Here is a 26,254-nt window from a genome sequence, read left to right as displayed (position 1 = left end):
TATTTTAAATCACCTCTAGATTACTTATACCTAATACAATGTAAATGCTATGTATATAGCTGGTGTACTGTATTGTTTTTTATATTTGTATTTTTTAAATTGTATTGTTATTTTTATTGTCTTTTTTCCCCCAAATATTTTCAATCTGCAGTTGGTTCTATGTGTGGACACACAGGGCTGACTGTATCAGGAAAAGCCATCAGACCCTAAGTATGATGAAAACGAAGGGGGCAGAAGACAAATTGGATTACCACACTATGACGGATCAATCTGAAAGTCAAATTAATGCCAAGACAGTGGTGAGGGGAATATAATTTCACTTGATATTGATTAGATTTGGAGGGGGCAGGCTGGTCTCTAAAACAGATCCAACACAAAGCTGTCATCTCAGCCAGCTTAACTTAATTCTAGCTTCTTTAAGCCTGATGTTTTGAGTGTTGGAGAAGAACAAACTGGTTATCCCTTACACTATATTCCCTAACACTAGTTGAGGGATGACCTCTCCAAAAGATCAAGAGCAAAAAGTATTTTTAAAAGATTCTAGAAAATGTAGGATACTCTGTGTCATAAGAGCCAAAGCCAACACAAATAATCCTTCCATCCTTGTAAAAGAAGAGGTAATGGCAAGACTTACCATTAATAATCTAGGTAAATGATAGAACTTAAAAGATCTTTGACTAAGCTGAGTGTTGTGGCATGTGTAGTCTCAGCTACTTGGGAGGCTGAGGTGGGAAGATCAGTTGAGCCCAGCAGTTCAAGGTGCAGTGAGCTATGACTATGCCACTGCACTCCAGTCTGGGTGACAGAGCAAAACCTTGTCTCTAATTGGAAAAAAAAAAAAAAAATCTAAGACTGATTACTAAACCATTGGGAACAGGAAGTTCTGGGTTCAATGAATTTCTATATATTTTTTCATACCAGGCCCATGAAAGACATTAAACAAAATACACTATTTACTAGTTTAGCCGTCTCGGTATCAACTTTTCAACATTTTGATGAAAACACATTCTTGATAGTACTAATAAAAGAAACCATATGGTATTGAATATTTTCAGCATCTAAGAGGGTAAATCTCAGAGTCAAATCCTTAGACAAATATAAATTAAGATGCATGGCTAGCATGATATATGAGCTACATGATTTGCCATAAAATGGAGGAGGAGTCAGTCACACATCATACTTTTGAGTGAAAAGCAATCTCACAACTATTAAGAGATTCATGACGTGTCCATCACATGGATGCTATAGACAGCCACACAAATCTTGTGAATGTTTTGTCCCCAAATCAAGGGACTTATCTAAACTATACAATGACTAATTCAACCCCTCTCAGAGGAATGAACTTTTCCAATAAAAGACAAATGAAAGGAAATGCCAGCTACTTTAAATCAAGCACTTAACTAACGTGTTGCTACTTAAATTGTAGATAAATATTCTGGCCTATGTTTAAGGGAGGCACGAATGCAAATGTGGATCATAATGAATGAGCTCTATTTAGAGAATGGCTTTAAGGTATACATTTACTTTTCAAGTCCCCCAAAAATAATCTTCTGATTTTATTAGAACGGGGCTTGCATACTGTTTGGAAGTTACCAGAAAATCAATTGTGCGCTGTAGTTTCAAGTGATATATGTTCTTTTCACAGATTTCAAAATCCCCAAAATATTGGATTTTGGATACTATCACAACCTTGGGGTATTCCCCAGACTCTAAGACTTTAAAAAAAAAAAAAAAAAAAAAAAAAAGGAATGGCATCCTCAGAAATAATGGGCTTCCAGAACCTTGGCCGTAGTGAAAGCAGCCAGCAGGGTACATTAGACTCCACTCTTGCCGTTGCAGCGGAGCCTGCCAAGTCCACCAGTGGGCCAAATTAAGGCTGTTACAAACACGTTTTCCTGTTCAAATGGATTAGGAAGCTCCAAAATGTATTCATCTTAGAGTCTGAGTAACATCAAAGCTCTGGGTGATGCTACTAAAGAGAAACAACAACTTCAAAAACAATATTGCTATAGTCCCCTCCAGCACCCCCAAACTGGAAATCTTTATTTATGTAATGCCTTTTGATTGAATGAGTGACTTGGAGTCCTTTCTCCAAGATAAAAGTATAATTTGCTGGTTAGCTATTCTTCTAGAATAGATTATTGCTCATCAAGGTTTTGTTTCTTTGCCTCACTGGTTAAAAGATAATTTTACTAAGGATGACTCACCCATCTCTAACTCTCCTTGCCAGTGTCTGTTGCTGTTGTTCATTACCGGCAAAACTGGAGAGGGAAGACACATAGACACATAAAGACAAGTATGTCACCCATTACAGGAGGTTCTCATTATTCCAGAACCACAGTTATCTGAAAAAGGACATTTAAAGTGAATGTAGAAAAGGGGTTTCATTACATTAAAAATTGAGATTAAATATAAGTATATATTTAATCTTCTACTTAACAAAATGTATGTAATAAATGCAACTATATGCTAACCAAAATAGTAGTAGTAGTAGTAGTAGGAGTAGTAGTAATGATAAACAGTTGTTAGATATCTTTTAGTTTTTCTAGCACTTCCTAACTTCCCCAGCACAATTACAGTGAAGAATATTCTTCCAAAAATACCTGGACATCACCAACATCCCTTCAATTTTTAATTGTCAGATTCTTCTTCTGAAATGCCTACCATGTCATCATTTTGGTGGATTTTCCCTTTTTCAATTATTCACTGGTCTCAAGCTGCCAGAATTTTATTTGCCAGTGGCTTCATATGTCACTCTGGCAGCTCTTCAGCCTCACTTTTCTCTATTTCATGAAATCTTTATTTCTCGTATTTTTGCAAAATCTGCCATTTGACTTTGCAATTGAGTACACTGATTTTACATCTTCCGAACAATCAGTAAAACACTATAACTAATGGGATGTGCAGGAATAGAATTCACAGGGATGAATGTTTGAGTGGGAACTAATTTTACACGTGGACAGTTCATTAGTGAACATTTTTATACTATGATTACTTCTGTTTCCCTATGCAACCTTCAAAACTGCAAGGCTTGAGGTAATGAATATTCAGCTAACAAGGGCATCATATATGAAAGGCCACAGTCATCAGGGAAATGCCTCTGTCTTTGGGAACTAGAAAGGTTTCTCAGGGCACTAGAATCACATCCCAGAGGTCCATCCTAACATTCTACATTTTAATATTTCCTGTCTGCATGGCCTATCCTCATAGTATAAAAAGACTAAATAAAATGATAACTAGTATGCATCCCACTCTTTGATCATGAAAATGATTTCAATCTGGCACCATTCACTAACTATAACAGCAAAATTAAACTCTTGAGTTATTGATTTAAGCATTCAAATGTATATCTGACAACTGCCAGATTCCAGACCTACTAAGAGGTCTGAAAAGTCAAATGGTAAATGCTTTTAGAAGATTAAGAGATATATAGCAAGCATATGGATATTATCCTTGTCCTATAAAGTGTGTGAGTGTATGTGTGTATGTGTGTGTGAGAGAGAGAGAGAGAGAGAGTGATTTGATCATCCAGGAGTAAAAGCTATTACTTCAGAATCCAAAGTCCAAAATAAAACTTTTTTTTTAACTTTGAAGCCTCACGAAAAACAAAGATAATGCCACAAGATGATAAACAGATGGAAAGACAGCACTGTGTGTTTAAAAAGACCTTTGGCTGGGCGTGGTGGCTCACGCCTGTAATCCCAGCATTTTAGGAGGCCAAGGAGGGTGGATCACCTGAGGACCAGCCTAACCGATATGGTGAAAACTCGTCTCTACTAAAAATACAAAAATTAGCCAGACGTAATGGCAGGCACCTGTAATTCCAGCTACTTGGGAGGCTGAGGCAGGAGAATCGCTAGAACCCGGAAGGTGGAGGTTGCAGTTAGCTGAGATTGGGCCATTGCACTCCAGCTTGGGGGACAGAGCGAGACTCTGTCTCACCAAAAAAAAAAAAGAAAAACAAAAGGGCCGGGCACAGTGGCTCATGTCTGTAATCCCAGCACTTTCGGAGGCAAAGGTGGGTGGATCATGAGGTCAGGAGTTTGAGAACAGTCTGGTCAACTTGACAAAACCCAGTCTCTACTAAAAATACAATAATTAGCTGGCAGTGGTGGCAGGTGCCTGTAATACCAGCTACTCAGGAGGCTGAGGCAGGAGAATCGCTTGACCCCAGAGGCAGAGGCTACAGTGAGCTGAGATCGTGCCATTGCACTCCAGCCTGGGTGACAAGAGGAAAACTCAGTCTCTAAATAAATAAATAATAAAATAAAAATAAAAATAAAAAGACCTTTAGAGTCAGACAGACCTCGGCTTCAGTCCCAGCTGTTATGTTCTTGCTGTGTGATTATAAGTTCAACACTCTCAAAGCCTCAGTTTCTTCATTTGTGCAATACAATAGTTGGATAATAATACTTATTTCCTGGGTAAGACCAAATGAAATATTCAGTGTCTGGAAAATTGTAGGCATTACCTATGTTATAAACCATATCTTAGCTAATAAAATAATTTTCCTCCTTCTTCCAGGCATTATGACAACAATGTAATAATGTAAGCCTTCTACCTATTTATAAAAACAGGTATTAGGATATCACTATGAGGACTCTGTCAGAATCCCTTGATAACGCCAATATTATAAACAAAGCTTCCCAAAAAACAGAGGTCCCAGACCAGGAACATTATCTTCTAAGCCTTACAAATAAAGGGGCAAGAGTAATTTAGATATGAGAGTAGGTTCTTTCTCAGTGACAATGTATAACATAACCAACTGTGGAGCTGGATATAGCCAAGTCAGAATCCACTTTTCTGATTTTGAGATCTTAGAGAAATTACTTAACCTTTCTGAGGCTGTATGAAATGAAGATAATAAATAAAGCCTGCCTCCAAGAGTTGTTTTAAGAACTCTTGGTGGTTCATGCCTATAATCCCAGCACTCTGGGAGGTCAAGGCAGAACAATCACTTTAGCCCAGGAGTTTGAGACCAGCCTGGGCAACCCAGTGAGACCTTGTCTCTAGAAAAAAATAAAAATAAAACCAGCCAGGTGTGGTGGTGTGTGCCTGCAGTCCTAGCTACTCCAGAGGTTAGAGGGTAACTTGAGACCTTGAGACCACGAGTTCCAGGGTAAAGTGGGGCATGATTTTGCCACTGCATTCCAGCCTGAATGACACAGTGAGACCCTGTCTTTCTAAAAAAAAAAAGAAGAAAAAGAAAAAAATTTTTATCAGGTCTAGGAGCCTTTTGGTGGAGCCTTTAGGGTTTTCCAAGTACAGAATCATATTGTCGAAGAAAAGAGATAATTTGACTTCCTCTCTTCCTATTTGGATGACTTTTATTTCTTTCTCTTGCCTGACTTCTCTGGCTAGGAATTTCAGTACTATGTTGAATAGGTGTGGTGAGAGTGGACGCCCTTTCTTTTAATGTTTTCAAGGAGAATGCTTCCAGCTTTTGCCCCTTCAGTATGATGTTGGCTATGAGTTTGTCATAGACGGCTCTTACGATTTTGAGGTATGTTCCTTTGATGTCTAGTTTGAGGGTTTTTTTAATCATGAAGAGATGTTGGATTCTACCAAAAGTTTTCTGTGCATCTATTAAGATGATCATATGTTTTAAATTCTGTTTATGTGGTAAATTACATTTATTCACGTGCGTATGTTGAACCAACCTTGCATCCCAGGAATAAAGCCTACTTGATCATGGGGAATTAACTTTTTGATGTGCTGCTGGATTTGGTTTGCTAGTATTTTGCTGAAGATTTTTGCATCTACGTTCATCAAGGAGATTGGCCTGTAGTTTTCTTTTTTCCCATGTCTTTGCCAGGATATCAGGGTGATACCACCTTCATAGAATGAGGTACGGAGGAGTCTCTCCTCTTTTCAGTATTATGGGTAGAATAGGTACCACCAGCTCTTTTCTGAATGGCTGGTAGAATTTGGCTGTGAATCCATCTGGTCCAGGGTTTTTTGTTTTGTGGGGTTTTTTGGTTTGTTTTGGTTGCTAAGTTTACTATGACTGATTCCATTTCGAAACCTGATATTGGTTTGTTCAGGGTTTCCATTTCTACCTGATTCAATCTTAGGAAGTTGTCTGTTTCCAAGAATTGATCAATTTCTTCTCGATTTTCTAGTTTGTGTGCACAAAGGTTTTCATAATAGTTTCAGAATACAAAATCAATGTACAAAAATCAGTAGCATTTCCATACACTAATAACATTCAAGTTGAAAGCCAAATCAAGAATGCAATCCCATTTACAATAGTCACACACATATAGGGAAAGAAAACAAAACAAAACAAAAAACAACTAGGAATACATCTAAATAAGGAGGTGAAAGATCTCTACAAGGACAACTACAAAACACTGCTGAAATTACAGATGACACAAATGAATGGAAAAACATTCCATGCTCATGGACTGGAAGAATTACTATCGTGAAAATGGCCATCTGCTCAATACAATCTACAGATTCAATGCTATTCCTATCAAAGTATCAATATCATTTTTCACAGAATTAGAAAAAAAAGTTCTAAAATTCATATGGAACCAAAAAAGAGCCTGAATAGCTAAAGCAAATCCTAAGCAAAAAGAACAAAGGTATCACATTTGGAGGTATCACACTACCTACTTCAAACTATACTATAAGGTTACAGTAACCAAAACAGCATGGTACTAGTAAAAAAACAGACATGTAGATCAATGGAACAGAATTGAGAACCCAGAAATAAAGCCACACACCAACAACCATCTGATTTTCAACAAACAAAAACAAGGAGGAAAGAAGTCCCTATTCAATAAACAGTGCTGGGATAACTGGTTGGTCATATGCAGAAAAATGAAACTGGACCTTGTCCCTTCGTTATACACAAAAATTAACTCAAGATGGATTAATGACTTACATGTAAGACCTCAAACTATAAAAATCATAAAAGAAAACCTAGGAAATACCATCTATCTATATGTCAGTCTTGGTAAAGAATTTATGACTAAGTCCTCAAAAGCAACAGCAACAAAAACTGATATGTAGGACTTAATTAAACTAAAGAGCTTTTGCACAGCAAAAGAAACTATCAGCAGAATAAACAATCCACAGAATGGGAAAAAATATTTGCAGACTATGCATCTGACAAAGGTCTAATACCCAGAATTTATAAGGAACTTCATTCAACAAGCAAAAAACAAATAGCTCCATTAAAAAGGGGCCAAAGGACATAAACAGACACTTCTCAAAAGACCTACAAGTAGCCAAAAAACATATGAAAAAATGTTCAACGTCACTAATCATCAGAGAAATGCAAATCAAAACCACAATGTGATACCACCTCACATTAATCATAATAGCTATTACCATTATTTTTTACTTGTCAGAAATCAATAAAATGTTTCATTTGTATATATGCAAAATCAAAATCTTTTTGTACACAAAATATTTGCAAATTAATAAAAACAAAACATTACGGTTAAATATAATCCTTTAGATAAACATTAAAAAAAACTACACAATATTTTGCTTTCCCTTTTTTGAAATTTATTTATTTTTTTTAACTTTTGATTTAGGTTCAGGGATACATGTGCAGGTTTGTTTATATAGGTAAATTCATGTTACAGGGGTTTGAGGCACAGATTATTTCATCACACAGGTACCCATTATAGTACCCAATAGTTATTTTTCTGATACTCTCCCTCTTTCCACCCTCCCGCCTCAAGCAGACCCCAGTGTCTACTGTTCCCCTCTTTGTGTCCATGTGTTCTCATTATTTAGCTCCCACTTACAAGTAAGAACATACAGCGTTTGGTTTTCTGCTACTGGATTAGTTTGTTAAAGATAATGGCCTCCAGCTCCATCCATGTTCCTGCAAAGGATATGATCTTGCTCCTTTTTTATGGCTGCATAGTATTCCATGGTATATATGTATCACATTTTCTTTATCCAGTCTACCATTGATGGGCATTTAGGTTGATTCCATGTCTTTGCTATTATAAATAATGCTGCAATGAACATATGCATGCATATGTCTTTGTGGTAGAACAATTTATAATCCATTGGGTATATACCTAGTAATGGGATTGCTGGGTCAAACGGTAATTCTGTTTTTAGTTCTTTAAAGAAATAGCCCCACTGCTTTCCACAGTGGTTGAACTAATTCACACTCCCACTAGCAGTGTATAAGTGTTCCCTTTTCTCCACAATCTCACCAGCATCTGTTTTTTTTTACTTTTTGATACAGAATGGCTATTAAAAAATAACAGATGCTGGAGAGGCTGCGGAAAAACAGGGAAGGATTATATACTGTTGATGGGAACGTAAATTAGTTCAGCCACTGTAGAAAGCAGTTTGGAGATTTCTCAAAGAACTTAGAACTACCATTCAATCCAGGAATCCCTTTATTTGTTATATACCCAAAGGAAAATAAATTGTTCTACAAAAAAGATACATGAACTCATATGTTCACTGCAGCACTATTCACAATAGCAAAGATATAGACTCAATCTAGGTGTCCACCAAAAGTGGACTGGATAAAGAAAATATGGTACATATACACTACGGAATAATGCACAGCCATAAAAAAAGAATGAAATCATGTCTTTTGCAGCAACAGGAATGCAGCTAGAGGCCATGACCCTAAGCAAATTAACACAGGAAGAGAAAACTACTCTCTCACTTATGAGTGGAAGCTAAACAGTGGGTACATATGCAAATAAAGATGAGAACAGTAGACACTCGGGACTACTGGTGGGGGAGGGGGCAGGGGCTGAAAAACTACTTATTGGGTACTATGCTCACTACCTGGGTGACAGGACCATTTGTAACCTAAACCTCAGCAAAACACAATATACCCATGTAACGAACCTGCATATGTGCCCCCTGAATGTAAAATAAAAGTTGAAATTAGAGAAAGAAAGAGAAAGAGAGAGCATGCAAGTGCACCTAGTACTATAAGGCATCTATCCTTATTACCAATACCCTGCAGATAATGCCATTTTCAAAACAAGATATTAACAATTTGTATTTTTCTTAAGAAGCCAAAATCCGCAAAGATCAAATTATGATGTGGACTCCTTCAGACCCAGATTCTGTAGGGTACACTTAAAAGCACATGCTTTGCAGTCTTAAAGACCGCACAGAAAAATAGAAGTCATCACAATATGAAAACATTCTTTCTGTTACACGAAATGGAGGTGTGTCTTATTCCATTCCCGCTGTCTTTCTCCTTCCCGCTTCAGTTTCTTCCTCCTGGATCCGTTTAATCAGTATTTAAACATGCTTTAGCACCTCGCATCTTTAAAAAGCACATGCATTTCTAGTGTCCACCAGGTACCTGTATTTACCTTCATGGCAAAGTTTCTCAAAAAAAGTGATTTATTCTTTTTTTCTTCATTTCCTCATCTCCCAGAACTTGTAAAAAGTAACTTCAACTCCCTATTTATTTTTAAAAACGATCGTATAGCAAGTATAACAAAAAATAAATAAAAATCTAATAATACTTGCTTAATCAATATTAAAGTTTGGTGTGTATCCTTCCACACCATTCTCTATTCTCATATAAATCCAAATAAACATTTATATACATATGTAAGGTTGTTTATTGATAAAAGAAGTATCTCTGTGTTTTTCATCAACAATTTTTATTAAAATCCCTCTAGGTTGATTCATATGGATATAATTAATTCTTTTCCATTTTAATTAACTCCCCTATTGATGGGCATTTTGGTAGTTTTCAGTTTTTTGAAGCTATAAGCAATGCTGCAATAAGCATGCTTACATACCTATTTTCTTTGAATGAATTTTGCCAACAGGGGGATTGCTGGCTTAATGGGTGTATGTATGTTTAATTTTATTATAAAGTATACATTTGCTTCTTTAACCCACTCTAATCTGATTTCCACCACTACTGTATCAGTAAAACTGCTCCTACCAAGGTGAACCGTGCACTGTGTGTTGCCAGGGCTGATGGGCACTTCCCATTCCTCATCTACTTGATCTGGCATTGATGACCTGTCCCTCTTTCTTGAAGCCACACATTCTTCACTGTCCTTTTCTTGCTGGCCATTCCTTCCCCATTTCTTTTTACAATTTCTCCTCTTCTACCAGAGCAAATTTTGGAGCACTTCAGACTCAGTCCTAGGTCCTTTCTTTTTCCTCTACACTTGACTACATTCTATTTCTTTTGGATCTAATTGGCTCCTATGGCTTCAAATATCATCCTCTATGACAACAACCCTTAAGGTTCTATTTCTAGCCCAGGCCTCCTTTTCCATCATCGAGCCTATATCTAACAATGCTCCCTGGCAGTTGCATAAGCTGAAGAACGCATCTCAAATCCACTCCTTTCTGACTCCACTGCCACGATCCTTACACGAGACCACCACTCCTCTCCTATGCTACAACAGAGGTCTCCTAACTGGTTTCGCTCCTTCCACTCCCGCCTACCTCAATCCATTCCCCACAAGGAGGCAAAGTCTTTCAAAAACTAAAGTGAGATCATGTCACATCCCTCACCTTCCCAGGGACCGCACTTTTGATAGACTACTAAAAGCTCTTTAACGTGCCTCCCACACACATGCAGACCTGAACAACCGGGTCATTTACCCATCTTTCCCCCTTTACCTCGCCACCACTCCCAGTACACTGACGTCTTTTCATTTCCTTAGGCAAGCCAAGTTCTTTCCTCCCTCAAGATTTCCCTACCTGTCTCTGCTCCAAACGCTTTCTCCTTTTGCCTTTGCCTATCTAACTCTTAATCATCACTTAGGTCTCAAAGATCTCTTCCCTGAAGGACCTCCCCTGACTCCCCAGTTTAAATTGTATTCATGTTATACCTTTACTGCCCACTTGTGTTTTTCTCTCTCCACACTTATCAGAGCTTATAATTCTTTCTTTACTTGTAATTATTTTGTTTAATATTTGACTCTCCTACTAAGCTGTAAGCTATAAGGGTAAGGGATGTGTGTTCAAAACTCCCCACTGTAGTTCCAGTCCCAGTACAGTTCCTGTCATGTAGCAGGCACTCAGTAAGTATTTGTTGAATAAATAGGGAAAAAATACTTTTATTTCATTTGGGATATCAAAAATTCCCTAGAGGAAGTGGCATTTCAGCTTGCTAAATGAATAGATGGGATTTCAGGAGCGGAGATGAGAGAACATTTCAGAAAGAGGAACTGAGACCACATGTTTGGTACTAGTTAGAGATTTTTTAATTCAAGATCCAACTCAATCCTGGCACCAAGCATAAAATAAGAATCTCACTATATGGCCAGGCGTGGTGGCTGATGCCTGTAATCCCAGCACTTTGGGAGGCCAAGGCGGGCAGATCACAAGGTCAGGAGATCGAGATCATCCTGGCTAACACGGTGAAACCCCGTCTCTACTAAAAATACAAAAACAAAATTAGCCAGGTGTGGTGGTGTAGTCCCAGCTACTTAGGAGGCTGAGGCAGGAGACTGGCATGAAACCGGGAGGTGCAGCTTGCAGTGAGCCAAGATCGCGCCACTGCACTCAAGCTAGGGCGACAGAGTGAGACTCCGTCTCAAAAAAGAAAAAAAAAAAAAAGAATCTCACTATATGAAAACAAAGCAGATAAAATAGTAAATGTTACCATTTTTTTCTTAAATAATAATTCTGCAACTAGCTCAAAGTGATTCCTTCACAACTTCTGTCTACCTATGTCACCCCATTTCCTAGTCACTGAGGTTCTAAACTTCAAAATTCTCATTGGCTCAACTTCTTGATTTTTTTTCTCCATCAGTCATAAAGTTTGACTGGTTTTTCTTCTGAACTGTCCTTTACAGCTATTTCCTTTCACCATTTAACCAAAGACATTCTAATTCAAGCCCTCTTCACTAATCACATCACTGCAACCTTTTCTTAAACAGGGTTTCTCAACCTTGACACTATTGACATTTGCGGCTGGATAATTCTTCATTGTAGGGATATGTCCTGTGCATTGTAAGATGTTTAACAGCATCTCTGGTTTCTACTCACTAGATACCAGTAGTATGCACCCCCTCAAAACAGTCTCCAGACATTGCCAAATATCCCTCAAGGGAGCAAATTCACCCCTAGTTGAGAATCACTGTTCCCATGAGACGACCTCATGGGAAAAGCCCTGTCAAACCATCTGCACAAAACTCAAACTATCCTTTGAGGCTAACTCGACTTTCATCTTTTCTATGAAATTGTGATGTCTATCAACAAGTGCACAGTTGTTTAATTTTTACAAATAATGAAAAATCTGCATAAAACAAATGAGACCATGATTTGCTTGTCAGTTCAAACAAAGATTCAAAATAATGATAATGCCCATTGTTGATAAGAATGTGGGAAAATGGAAACTACCATTCATGGAGAGGAATAAACTGGTACAATATTTGTGGATAGCATTTAGAAAAATGTTTCACACTTTGAGATGATTATAATACTTTGACTCTGCTTGTTTAGAGATAATCAAAGGGGCAAAGACTACATTGTTCTGTAATTGCAAAACTGGAGACATCCAAAGGTCCCTTAATAGGGAACTGGTCGGGTAATCAACAAGCAACAATACATTTAGAACACTGTGCTATTGTTTAAAAGGATAAAGTAGGTTGGTCTGAAGGTAGTGAGTTATCTCAATTGATTGTTCACAGTCAGTTACAGATCGAAATCCTTCTTCTACTCTTTGTCCACTTCTCACTACTGCACTTGACTGAAAAAAATTAAAGATAAAAAAAATTCAAGGAGAAAGTAGATTTTTCAATACAGAATAACAACCACGATAAATATAAAGATACATGTGTAAGGTTTCAAAATAGCATGTACTATATAATACCATTTTTGTAAATAACATGTTTGTGTATGATTATACACAGAAGGCTAAAAGATATGTAAAAATATTAACCAAATTTCTGTAGTTAAATAATATTTTTAATGTAACAGAGGAACTGCTAAATCTTCTTGAAAAATCTTAAAGAAGTCAAGTTTATGAAGCTATACTTTAAAATCTTCAGTTTACGGGCCGGGCGCGGTGGCTCACGCCTGTAATCCCAGCACTTTGGGAGGCTGAGGCAGGCGGATCACAAGGTCAGGAGATCGAGACCACGGTGAAACCCCGTCTCTACTAAAAATACAAAAAATTAGCCGGGCGCAGTGGCAGGCGCCTGTAGTCCCAGCTACTCAGGAGGCTGAGGCAGGAGAATGGCATGAACCCAGGAGGCGGAGCTTGCAGTGAGCCAAGATAGTGCCACTGCACTCCAGCCGGGGGGACCGAGCAAGACTCTGTCTCCAAAAAAAAAAAAACTTCAGTTTACTTAAAGCAGGTATATTCTCCACCTTTATTTCGGGTAAATATCCCGAGTTGAAATATTTTTTCTTAACCATACTTTTGCCCTAGAGAAATCAATGGTAAAAAGGAAGTTTACAGAGAAAAATATATTTTTGTGCACAACAGCTTACTGGAGTGATGCATCCATGAATCATACTGAAAATATGTCCCTTGAAATCAAAGAAAACAATATGTTTATACAAAGAATGTGCCCCAAAGTTCCCCAATAAAGAAAAGTGTTTAATCGAAATATTCATTGACAGCTGGTTAGTGCTGATTCTCAAGGAGGAAAGAAAATCAGTGTCATTGTAGTCTTTTGTTTTGTGTGTAAGAGCTGAATATGCAAATCAGCCCAAAATGGAGACTCATTATCTGTTTTACACTTGAAGTGTGATTTTAAGCACTGTAGGTATACATACACACACACATCCAGAATACACATATATCTCAACAAACCATGCACATCATCTGTTCAGAACTGGGAAACGCATGCATGCTTCTACAACATTAAATGGAAGGCAGATGGTAGTCACTGATCAACAGACATAAAATAAAGTCCCTCTAAATCCTGCTCCCTCTAACAGTCCTTCTAATTTTTTTCCTTAGAAAAATATCAAGCAGTTTTTTGTTACTGTTGATTTGCAACTCCAAAATTACAATGGGTAATGCAAAAGAGGATTTCAAAGAAGGAAAAACGTCTTTTGGCACAGATTTCTCTCTCATAGTCTTAGGCGATAACACTAACTTTGAAACTCATAGCATACTGTAGTTTTATCAGTAACTAATGTGTAAATTAGTTCTTTCTAATAACTGAAGATTTAGCTTTCAAAATACATAATTACTGATCATTTTAGTCTGCATCACATTTCTTTTGCAGGATGAGATGAACTAAAACAGCTGTTACATTCTAATAGCTTCATAATGTGCACAGAATTTCTGTGACTATTAGAAATTAAACCTATAGCTTCTTATCAAGAAGGACATATTCATGTATATATATGACCCACATTATTTGCAAGAACAATTATTAACTAATGAAATTATAATTTGAAGCATAAGGCCACTAAAGAAAATATTACAGCTCTCTTTTTTATTTATTTATTTATTTATGTATTTATTTTTTGAGACAGAGTCTCGCTCTGTCGCCCAGGCTGGAGTGCAGTGGTGCGATCTCGGCTCACTGAAAGCTCCGCCTCCTGGGTTTACGCCATTCTCCTGCCTCAGCCTCCCCAGTAGCTGGGACGACAGGCACTCGCCACCACGCCCGGCTAATTTTTTTGTATTCTTAGTAGAGATGCGGTTTCACCATGTTAGCCAGGATGGTCTCGATCTCCTGACCTCATGATCTGCCCGCCTCAGCCTCCCAAAGTGCTGGGATTACAGGCATGAGCCACTGCGCCCAGCCTACAGCTCTTAAATGAGGTCAATGCCAATAGTCCACTCCAATCCACAGTCCACTCCCCTCACCTTTCTTCACATCAATAAAGTGTTTTGGGCTGAAGGAAGTCCAAGTGTTCATGCTACCACCATTCCTAGCAGGGACTGAGCCCTCTATTTTCATATTGGGAGATGAATTTTTAGAAGATGAACCAGACCTGGTACTCCGCCCAGATTTTCTGGCAGCTGACAAGCAATCTTGTTTTACTTCTGGTCTACTCTCCCCTGAGCTAACCTTGTATCCACAGACAGCACCCTGATCTAGGGAACTTCTACCATTTATAAGGATCATTTAGAAAGCTCTGATGATTTTACCAACCATGGGACTTGTACTCCCAGTTTTCTTTAAACATATTTTCTGTGGAAAACAATTGAAAACTTTGTTTCCTGTTATTTCCTTCTAACACTGGGGGGAAAAAAAAGTGTTAAAAGGATATATTCGAGAAAAATAGATTATTATCCAGGCACCTGCATTCAGGGATCTTAGAGGGCTAAGGAGATTCAACAAGATATCTGATGAGCCACTACTAGCAAAGGAATATAAAGCAAGGTCCAGGAACTGCAAAATGATTTCAAAAGTATACAAGATATATCATTAATGGCTAATTGGGTGATTCAAGCTATAAATACTATGAAAGGTCAGAGCAATCGTCGTTAAGTAGTATGGGGTGAAATTTGAATGTACAAGATTTAACTCTCCACTGACAGAATTATTAACTATTCAACAATATCTTTTTAAGAGCACCATTGCCAAAGTAAGCAGGATAGAAAAATGACTACGTAATTCACACACAAAAAAATCTGTGTTGAAGTTTGTTTATCTACAAGATCTAATTGTCCCTCCATCTTCTTGGTCATCCAAAAAGCAATAAATGAAGTTTTGTTTCATTGATCGCATTTTCTTATTCACTTCAGAAGCTGGACTGAAGGTCCTGGAAACTCTTCCTCACCAGTTTCATTAATTCCTGGGTTCCATTCCCAGTTCAGTAGCTCGCTTTTTCTCTGTTCCTTGTGCTGGAGGCTCTTGGCTCATACTTAGAAGCCCTCAAGTCCTGGATGGCTTTGCATTCTATTCCTTCCTTGCTTCAGGATTTCCTAAGTTTCCCAAATAAGTGTTGGGAGAGTTGCAGTACACCAAAACAGACTCCTAACAGATATTTCGCAAAGGAAAACTGATAGACTAACATTCATTTCCTCATATGCAGCATGTACCCAACAATGAAATATCTATGTAACATACTATTTTTCTAAGCAAAAGATGCTAACTCAAGTCCTGGCTCCAAAGAGGGGGACTTTCTTTACTTCTTGGGAATTTTTACTGTTTTCCGTGACAACGTAATTTACAGTTCTTCATAGGGAGTCTTTTAATCTTGTAGAAAGAAGTTTTAAAAGAGATAGCTTTAACTAAAACCAAGTAACTCCTAGATACCTTACACAGTTATACAAGGTAACACAGAAAGAGAAGATTGTCATTTATGTATGTTCTCTGAGCTTAGGGACATATGTAGGAATTATGGGTGGGTAGATGGTAAATAGACAATTTTGACTTGCGAGACCAAAAAAAAAAGGTATTTTTTGTAAGAACCAAAATGATGCTATAGAAGCAGAAGAATCTAATGATGGAGAGCTTTGAGAGAAGGGTTTAGATTTGGCCAAGTCCAATGCAGAGTCTACCTTAGGTAAGTGTCCTGAATACACAGAACATTCTTTATTCATTATTTTGCCTGGAAGGGCAAAAACTATATCATGAAATTCTTGAGAGCAGCCACTGTGTCTTGTTCATCTTTTTATATCTGGCACCTAAAAGAGGTGCCGGCAATACGGCATGTGTTCAATAAATATTTCTTGCATGAATGTCTGAATGAATAAATCCCATAAGTAATAAAGTAGTATTGAGAAGAAAAACATGAGAAAAAAGATGTTTGATGATCAACATAGAAGGTGCTACCTGAACTTAATCCTGGGCCTAACTGCTTGGGAAGCAACTGTTAGCAGAAGCAAATATAGTTTTTGCCCTTTCAGAATGAAAAACAGACAATGGCTGTTTATGGTAATAACAACAGGTTATTAGTGTTAGTAACATTATCTCATGCAATAAGCTTATTAGGACACTAATTTATATTCTAAAATTATAAAATACAATGCAAAGGAAAAGGGCAACCCTGTTCTATTTTCTCACACAAAAGAAGTTCAACATGTTATTATCCTTTAAACAAAACAAAACAAAGAAGCCTGGATTCAATTGAATAACTTAAGGACAAACAGTCATTTCTTAAAGGTCTTACTGAATATAAAACATGGCAGGTTTTTTGGGTTTTTTTGCTATTGTTGTGTTTTTCCCCCTAATAAAAGGATTCTAGGTGAAAATAATAAACAGAAAATTTCCCAACTAAAAAAAACCAACTTAAGATGTGAAGAGATCTTGTAAATAAAAATTTCATAATATATGGAATTTGTTTCTAAACACAGCTGAATGAAAACAAGCTAGGATTTAAGAATATTAGGTTCACTCTATAATAATACTCTAAAATGACCTTATGGAGAACTAAGGGGCAGGAAAATTTGAAGCTCTAAAGACAAACTGACAAAACATACCTAAAGGATTGCTGCACTCCCTTTGGAGCATTTTAAAACAGAAAACATATTATTAGTATAATGTGTGTGTAGTCTGGGTGGCTGTGACCAGCACTAGTAGAATTTGGCCATAGCAGGCCCTCCCCTACAGGATTGCCGGAAACTGCTCATTCCAAAGAGGCAGTAAGAGCTTCTTCAGGGCTCAATGCCTCCTTCTCCTACTCTAAGGTAGAGCTATTTCTTTACCTTGATTCTTGCAGCAGCAATGTAATGTGGAGTCAGGCAGACCTGGTTACAAATTTAGCTTTTCTAAGGCTCCATTTCCTCATCTATAAAATTAAGTAGTGGTTTTTCTCCTACAGGGCTATTATAAGAATTACACAAGGTAATGAGATGTGCCTGACCCATAGAAGATGCCCAATAAATGTTAGACTGTTCCCTTCCTACCTCTTCTGAGGTCCTGTAACCTCATTTCTCTTTATCCTCATTCTTCTTTTCTTCTGTTTTCTGATTCCTTTTAAATATTTAGAGAATCTATCTCCTATCTCCTTTGAGTTACTCCTCTCTTTCAAAATTCCAAAGGAAGGTTAAAAAAAACTTATTTGCATGAAACTGAATAGCTGGACTACAGAAGCCCACATTTCACCTATGCCTTGCAGATGACAACTCAAGAACTAGCTAGCAAGCACCAAAATATATACCTCTGGACTTTGGACATCATTAACTCAGCAGAAAGACTTAAATAGAACAAATAGTTTCACATGTTATTTCACAAATCACAGACTTTCAGAACCATTTATATTTAAATATGATGGTATAAAAAAGCAATTTTTAAATTCTCTTTAGTTTCAAGTAAAATTGCTATAATTTAGTGACACCATGTGGCTACACTTTGCTTTGCATTCTTAGAAGAAAATGTTCCTCTATGTGGGTTGCTCTTGCTAGTTCAACTATAATATCAAGGTTGTAGGTAGATGGACAATTGAAACTAAGTATGAACTAGAAAGATTGCTTTCTTTAAAAATGAAACTATTCCTGTTTCTTTTACATCTGAATAAGGCATTTCTTGAATTGTGAAGCTCTCCAGTCGTAAGAAGAAAGTAAAGGCTCAGCATTATTCTAGCTAGGATTCTAAAGCAATCTAGTGAACACTGAATAACGTAAGAGTGTCCGCCTTTAAAAGTAAATAAGTATATCAATGCCCAGTTATGGGCGGAGGTGTAGGGAACAAAAGAGAAACGAAAGAAGACACACATTATACAAGCGTTAATATGGCAGGGAACGAATACTTCCATAAATAGCAATGCTTATTTTCTCATTTGTTTTATGTAGATCTATACCACTGTATAGGTACTATAATCTAATGAGAATAGGAGAAAAAAAATTTTGCTGTATCTATTGACAGCAGGAATGAGGGGGGCCTAGAATGTATAGAAGCAATAAATGAGATTAAAATGCCATATATCAAAACACAGTGAAGTTAGAGTACTCATCTAATGAGGTCTCCTACGTAGACCAGATACTCCTGAATAACATTCAATGTACACCAAAGAAAACATTTAGATGTTGTGTAAATATCTAAAACAATGGGCCAGGCATGGTGGCTCACACCTGTAATCCCAGCACTTTGTAAGGCTGAAATAGTCAGATCGCTTGAGTTCAGGAGTTGAAGACCAGCCTGGGCAACATGGCAAGGCCCCATCTCTACTAAAAATAGAAAAAACTAGCTGGGTGTGGTAGAACATGCCTGTAGTCCCAGCTACTCAGGAGGGTGAGGTGAAAGAATCACTTGAGCCCAGAAGGCGGAGGTTACAGCGAGCCAAGATGGCACTACTGCACTCCAGCCTGGGTGACAGAGCAAGCCCATCTAAAATACAAAGAAACACACAAACACACACACACACAAACAAGTAAAACAATGACCAGAAAATATCACCCCCTTCATCTCAGCTTAAAATACCTGCCCCCTGTCTCTGGCCTTCTCTAACTACCCTATTTAAAATAATCCTCCTCCCCAACCTCCATTACTATCACAGTACTATCTTTGCAACACTCATAATTATGTCATGTGCTCTTATTATTTGTTTGTTTCAATCTGTTTCTACCAAATTCCAAGAGCACAGAAGCCTTGGCAATCTTCTTCATTGTTGTGGCCTCAATATCAAGTACAACAAGAGCATAAAGTAGGCGCTTATTTGTTGAATGGGTGAGTGATGAATGAATACATAAAATCTATTTCCTTAGCTGGTGAAGCATGCCTAAATTTCCTGTTGTAAGTGAAAGTAGAACCATTCTAGTGAGATGTTTATCATCACTTATGGCCTCTAATGTGACTATTACAACCAGAAGACAGGCTAGCAGCACATGCTCTATGATACCCTTTCTGTTTTCTATGACACATATGGCACACTACAACTTCTCATTCTAAGAAAAGAAGAAAAAAGAGGGCAGTGAACTACAATAATTAAAATACTTGCAGCAAGAATCAAAGAAATCAGTGGAACTGAGTAGTGTATACGCTAGAATCCGGCTCATGATAAATATGGCTGATCACATTAGGATAGCAAAAAATGATTATTAAATAAATGACTTTAGTCAATGACTATCCCTACCTGAAAAGATATATGCAAAATATCCTGACCATATTAAATACTTAGATATAAAGCTTAAAAAAAAAACAAGTAGTAGAAAAAAGATATGCACATACACATAAAAGTTTAACATTCTCTAATATTAGAATGAGGAATCATCTTCTAATCATAATACCAAGCCAGAAATCATTAAAAGATGGACAGATTTGAATACATTTTTTAAAAAGTAAGATTCTATATGGCAAAAAGTACCAATAAAACACTAAAAATGTGTAACAAATTTCATATATGACAGGCAAAAGAATAATGTCATATATGTATGTATTGATACAAAGTTCTCACAAGACAAAAAGAAAAAGACAACTCTCAGAAGAAAAATATGCAGAAGACAAAAACAGGCTTTTCATAAATAAGAAATTAACAAATGGCCAGTATTAAAAGATACTTTAACTCACCAATAAAGAAATTCAAAGTAAAATAGGACTTTTGTTTTCAACAAATTATATATTACATTGGCAAAATGGTGACAGTGTCTGCATTGGTGAAGGTTCACAGAAAGGGGCATTTTTGCATGCAATTGGTAGAAATTGAGTACAATATTTCCAGATGACAAGTTTTGTCAATATTTAAAATATATACTACATTATAACTTTATAATGAGAGATATTTCCATTTTGATATTTTTTAAAAAAAGGAAATAAAGAAAGAAACCCAGTTTTGTATTAAACAAGTTCATCTCTCCTATGCCAGGCTCTAAATTATCAACTTACACCCATCTCAACACCCTGTCTGGCCTTGTCTCCAGTAAACAATGCTCCTGATCCTCCTCTAAACTCAGTCCAGCCCCTAAGGTAAATCCCTCTCCCACCTATGCTCTTCTTCCCTCTCTCAATGGGCATAACCTTGAGAACTTTGCTTTTAGCCCTGCTTTCTTCTCTCTCAACTTTCAGGTTTTAGACCAAGATTTCACTTGCACTTCCAGCCACCAGTCACATGCACACTTTGAATTCTACTTCTATCCATTCACACTCATGTTTTAAAGTTTTCTCATTTTTCAGCAATATTATATGGCTGCCAAATTAACAGCACCATGTTGAGGAACAGCTCACAATTTCAAAAGTACCCCCAGGGTACTCAATATTCACCATTCCTTACTAGTGTTTTCTGTTCAGTACTAGATTCGATTATCTAAGGTGGAAAGGACTGAGAGAGAGTTTACCAGATAACCAAGAAGACAATTTGAAGGTTATAGATTATGGGTAAAGTGGAAACTGCCTTCCCTTAGAAAGAAAAGGCTGATAAGACATAACATGGTTCTCAAGGCATATGAAAAATTGAGCATAAATTGATGAGTCACTTTTCTCCGTCTCCAGTTAAAGTCTGAAGGGGGTAACTGGTCTAAGCTTTTGGCTACATACAGTAATCCCCACTTAACTCACAAACATTCCTAAAACGAGTCCAGAAAGGCAAAGCGGACCATTGCCCTGCATTCATTATCATGGTTGGAATGATCACACTGGCTTTGAAGACTGATGTTATCTGCCACTAGATAACAGCGACTATCTTGCTGAGATGAATGCTGACTGAATTACATTTGACAAGACAGATGAATGGCAAATCTTATGTTATATATATTTTACCAACAAAAATATATGAAAACTCCTAGACATATACAAAGATGGGCCGGTTGTTAAGCTAAAACTGTTTAAGCCATGTTTTCGACTGTATGTATGGATTGGCAATTTAAAAAGTACCAAAAAGACTAGGCTCCAGAGGTGACAGTGAGAGCCACCTGACAGTAAGAGCTACCATGACCAACGACGATGGCAGGGATGACTCTCTCTGAAGGTCAATCACCAGTCAGGAGTTTCTGAAATTAGGAAAAATAATAAAAATGACTGCCATTTATTGAGCCCCTCCTTTCTGCCAGAACTGTGCTCCGTACATGTAAATGTGCTATATCATCTAACTCTCACATCAAACCCCATGAACAGGTGCTGGTATTCCTATTCTTTATGGATGCAGATATTAGGGCTCAGAGAGGCACAATCTTATCACAACACAAATATGAGGTGAAACAAAGATTTGAGAGGAGCTCTACCTAACTCCACAGCCCATTATTTTTCTACTACACAATTCTGATTCATATGTGGTTTAGCCTAAACTCAGAGAGAGGATGGGGTAATCTCAGATTTCCCATTCATCAGGTATCATTTTTGTGAATGTATTAGATGTAATCTTTCATCAATACATGACACTTACATTCTTCAGGAATAACCTCCAAATTCAGTTTCCTGAAGAAAAAACAAAGTAACCTTTGCAAAGAATTCAGAACCATTTACCATTACAGAGAATTTTCCAGCACTCATGTATGTATTAATGAATACATTGATAAAAAGTCCCAAGGAATATATGTACATATTAATGTTCGATCAATCTCTCTTCATTACATAGTCATTGCCTTGAAACCATGAAACCTATGCTAACATTTATAGAGTACCTACTGCATACAAGGTCACAGTCTGAGCACTGTGCAAGAATAATAAAAGATTAGAATCCATACTCCCTGCCTCCAAGAGCTTGTAATTTTAGTATCAGAGGCAAGATAAACACACAAAGGACACTAAAGAACAAAGTTGCCATACAAATGTGCAAATTAACGAACATAATGCAAATTGAACACTTATGTGCTGAGGAAATAAAAGAATTTATTTGCCCAGTGAAATTCTTGGAAGAAGTGTAGTTAGAACATTGTTTAGGTAGACAATAAATAATTGTGAAGATAAGAAACACCAAGACATCCTCAGTTAATCTATAGACATACTCTTAGGTTCATTTTTAAATACTATAAAATTACAAACTCGTAAAAAAGGCAGTTTACTAAGGAAAGTAGTAATTAATATAATAAGGTGGTTTTAATTTTTTAAAAAATTCTTATTAATATGGATATCAAGATTCTTTCTTCTTCTTGTTATCATTATCACTAAGATCACTGTTGCTCAGTATTTTTCAACCAGAACTGGGAGCTGGCTATACTAAGACAAAAACTAGCATCATGAATACAGCCAGTCTCTAAACACATAACAGCTCTACCAACAAAGTCAAGGCCAGACAGGAAAGACAAAATAAGGAAAGTATAATCATGCTTACTAATATACAAAGGTAAAGTATATTTTCTAAAAGCCAGAGATCATGATCAAAGGCACATGTTTCCATACACACAACAGGAGCTTTCAGGTGGGTAAAGCACATAGGCTGTCATGGCTGGTATTATTATATTCATGATTATTTGTTCTGAGAGTCATGTTCCTGTTGTTGCAAATTAAATGCAAACACACAGTCCTTCAGTCCATATCAGACGCTTTGTTATGCTGCCTGTGTTTTAATCAGATACAACAGTAATAACCAGAGTCAATGCAGACTCAATCTCCTCCTCCACGTGGGGGTCCCTCTATCACTCTGGAAGTATCCCCAGGCAGCTCTGAGATATGGAATCTTCACTCAATTTCTTGTCCCTCTTATTTTAATCCATTCAAAACTCCTCTGATAAAAGAGCAACTGCCAGACCTGAGACACTTAAGTCTGTCCTTGGGGAAATGAAATTGATTCTCTTCATTTTCACACAAGAGGATCCCTGAGTAATAACATTGTGTCTGGTCATACCAATAAAAAAAAAAAATGTAGGCAACGTTCTTTACTGTACCAGAGGCTAAACGGTTTTGTGAAGTTCCTATAGTGGAGGTAAAAATTCAGCCTTTTGCTGTTAGACCATAAGTTTCACAAGTATAAGAGTAACTTCTGACCAAGAGACTAAGTGCTTTGGTGCCTCCCCATCTGCTCCCAATCAGCCATAGTGGGAGATCAGATGGGTCATGGGTGAGGGGCCAGCCCCACATTCTCCATGGTGTACACTCACCATATCCCTTCCCTTTTCTTCCTGAGCAAACAAACTAATCACGTTCTACCTTTAATCTTTTGACTTTAAGGTAAAGAATATCTAAGGGCAATTTCCAGTGAGAAAACTACAACAGAAAAAAACAACAGAATTTCAGGGCCCTTTAACCACCTAAACAAATTCACTAATTTGTATAGGCTTTACAAAATTTCAGAAATTTTAAATGATGGATTATACCTAAAGGGAGAATATGAAATATTAAAAATGTAGCTTTTTGATATTTTTAAAAGACAACAATATTGAGGGCTGCAATACATAACAAAAATAAAAGCGGAGGTGCTCTGGCTGAAGAGAAGCTCTGAGCCTCAAGCCCCACTAGCTAAGCCTCATTTGCCCCAAATGCAACCCCACTTGAAACACCCATTCTGTCAAACCCCATTTGTTAACCACTAACCTACAGAAAAAACAGATAACCAGAACATGCACAATGGCATTCAAAAATCTCCTCCGGCCCTGGCCATTGCCAAGGAAAACTCCAGAAATATCTCTCATGGCTTTCCTAAGAAGAATGCACCCCTAACAATAATTCTGCTTTCAATGTATCACAATGAATATGACCATTCACTGTATAGCACAGAGCTTAAAAAACATTCTACTTCTCAAATGTTCCCTGTCCCTTCTCATTCATTCATGTGTGTACTACATATATATTATACAAGACATGTTGTATAAATAGTTCCACAACACACTGTAAATATTAGGATGCATAATTTTTCCATACTTTCCTAAGTTTTTTACTTGGGATATGTTTAGTAGTTGACATCCTGAAAAACTCTTTTTTCAAGATGAAAAAATGCAGTTCTGCTTCTCAAAGTCCAATCTCCTTATACAAAAATAAAAATCATTTGTTAACCACTGAGAACTAACCTGCAGACACGGGCTGGAAAATATAATTTCTGCCAAGAACGACACAGATACTGGGAATGGTCTATCACTCTAACCCAGTCAAGTTCATCCATTGACACTTCAATGAAGTATGAATAAGACCTGTGAATCAAAAGGAAAAAGCAGAAAAAATTACCATATTAAAATAACAATACAAAGCTGTACTTTAATAAAGTGTTAAAAGATACAAAAATACAGAATTCACTAATTACATTTTCTACATAATGAAATTCTAATAACAAAACAATGTTATGATAGCATTCACCTACAATGCACTGAAATTCTCTCTCAGGTTGTCTGTCTGCTTTCTCAAATCATAAGCCGCTTAAGAACAAAGGCCATCCTGTATTTATACTCATATCCCCAGGGTCCTACACAGTACTTGACACATCAGGCATGAGATATTTACTCCTTTTCAAACATGGTCAGGATGCCTCCCCTATACCATATTAGAAGATACATGATGCTACGAGAGAGGGAAGAACAGAAAATAGAGAAGCAGGAAGTACGCTTTCTCCCTCTACCTTCCCTGGCCAGGGTGTTCGGCCACCCCTCTAAGAAAGAAAGTCAACTTGGAATGGTTCCCCCACAGAGGGCAGCCTATCTCCTGCTGCCTACCAGTCTCCTACCCTCCCATACACACAAGCTACCCGCAAAAAAATAAATGACACCAGTCAAGGCATAATGCACGTTTCTTTTGGGTACAACTTAAAACTTGCCAGCTGAAAATCTGGCAGTAATGAAAACAGCCTATCATCCTCCCCTAGTCAGCTACTCCAAACCATTACATGCAGGTCCCATCCTGAACAAATCTATATTCCCCTGTCATAAGCCAAATTTAAATCTGAGATGCAGTTATTACTTGTACTGTAATATCAACAGAACAATCTTGGAAGATTTAGGTGACCATAAATGTCATCCTGCAACCCACAGTTGTGACCAGAAAAGGTCAGCTTATTTTGTGTCATCCCCTCATTTTCTTTGCTGTTCCCTCACTCCCATTCATTTTATCACTCAGTCTCAAACTGGTTATAACCTTTTATTGAACCTCTCTGGGTTATCAGTAACACAGGCTATAATTTTACAACACGTCAGAATCTTTTTGGCTTAAGATTCTGAATTTTTCACTTTTGCTTAGAATGGTAACAATTTCTGTAAGAAAAGAACTGTTATGTGGTAAAGTTAAATCCCTCGTGAATGTAACGCACATACTAACACAAAGTGGCCTATAAATATTTAACATCACAGAAACTATGACAACCACTTTGTTTCAAACATACTAAACTTTTATTATTTTTATAATAATTTCACTATTAGTTAAATGAGTGAAATACGTAAAGCTTTTAGAACAGTGTCCACCACATAAAAGTAATGAAAGTACTGCAAATACGTATTATTATTATACTGTTGTTATTAAGTTGTCAGAGACTCTTGGAAATGAGATATGTGGATTGGTTCCACTTTGCCAATTAAAAACATCAAATTATATCCAATAAGCTACGTATCAGAAAATATATATAT

General features: G+C 37.1%; 1 protein-coding gene across 3 annotated transcripts in view; it reads right to left on the bottom strand.

Moving 5' to 3' along the window:
* BTBD9 (BTB (POZ) domain containing 9) overlaps positions 1 to 26,254 on the bottom strand; it is a 445,323-nt gene that overhangs the window by 385,350 nt on the left and 33,719 nt on the right. For all 3 annotated transcript variants that reach the window (XM_011944428.1, XM_011944442.1, XM_011944434.1), the window contains one exon: positions 24,716 to 24,835. In XM_011944428.1, coding sequence (XP_011799818.1) covers positions 24,716 to 24,835 — 120 coding nt within the window. The remainder of the gene's footprint in view (positions 1 to 24,715; positions 24,836 to 26,254) is intronic.

The sequence above is a fragment of the Colobus angolensis genome, unplaced genomic scaffold (assembly GCF_000951035.1).
Source record: "Colobus angolensis palliatus isolate OR3802 unplaced genomic scaffold, Cang.pa_1.0 Scaffold105, whole genome shotgun sequence".
In the NCBI taxonomy this organism is placed as follows: domain Eukaryota; kingdom Metazoa; phylum Chordata; class Mammalia; order Primates; family Cercopithecidae; genus Colobus; species Colobus angolensis.
This window is presented reverse-complemented; position numbering and strand designations above follow the sequence as displayed.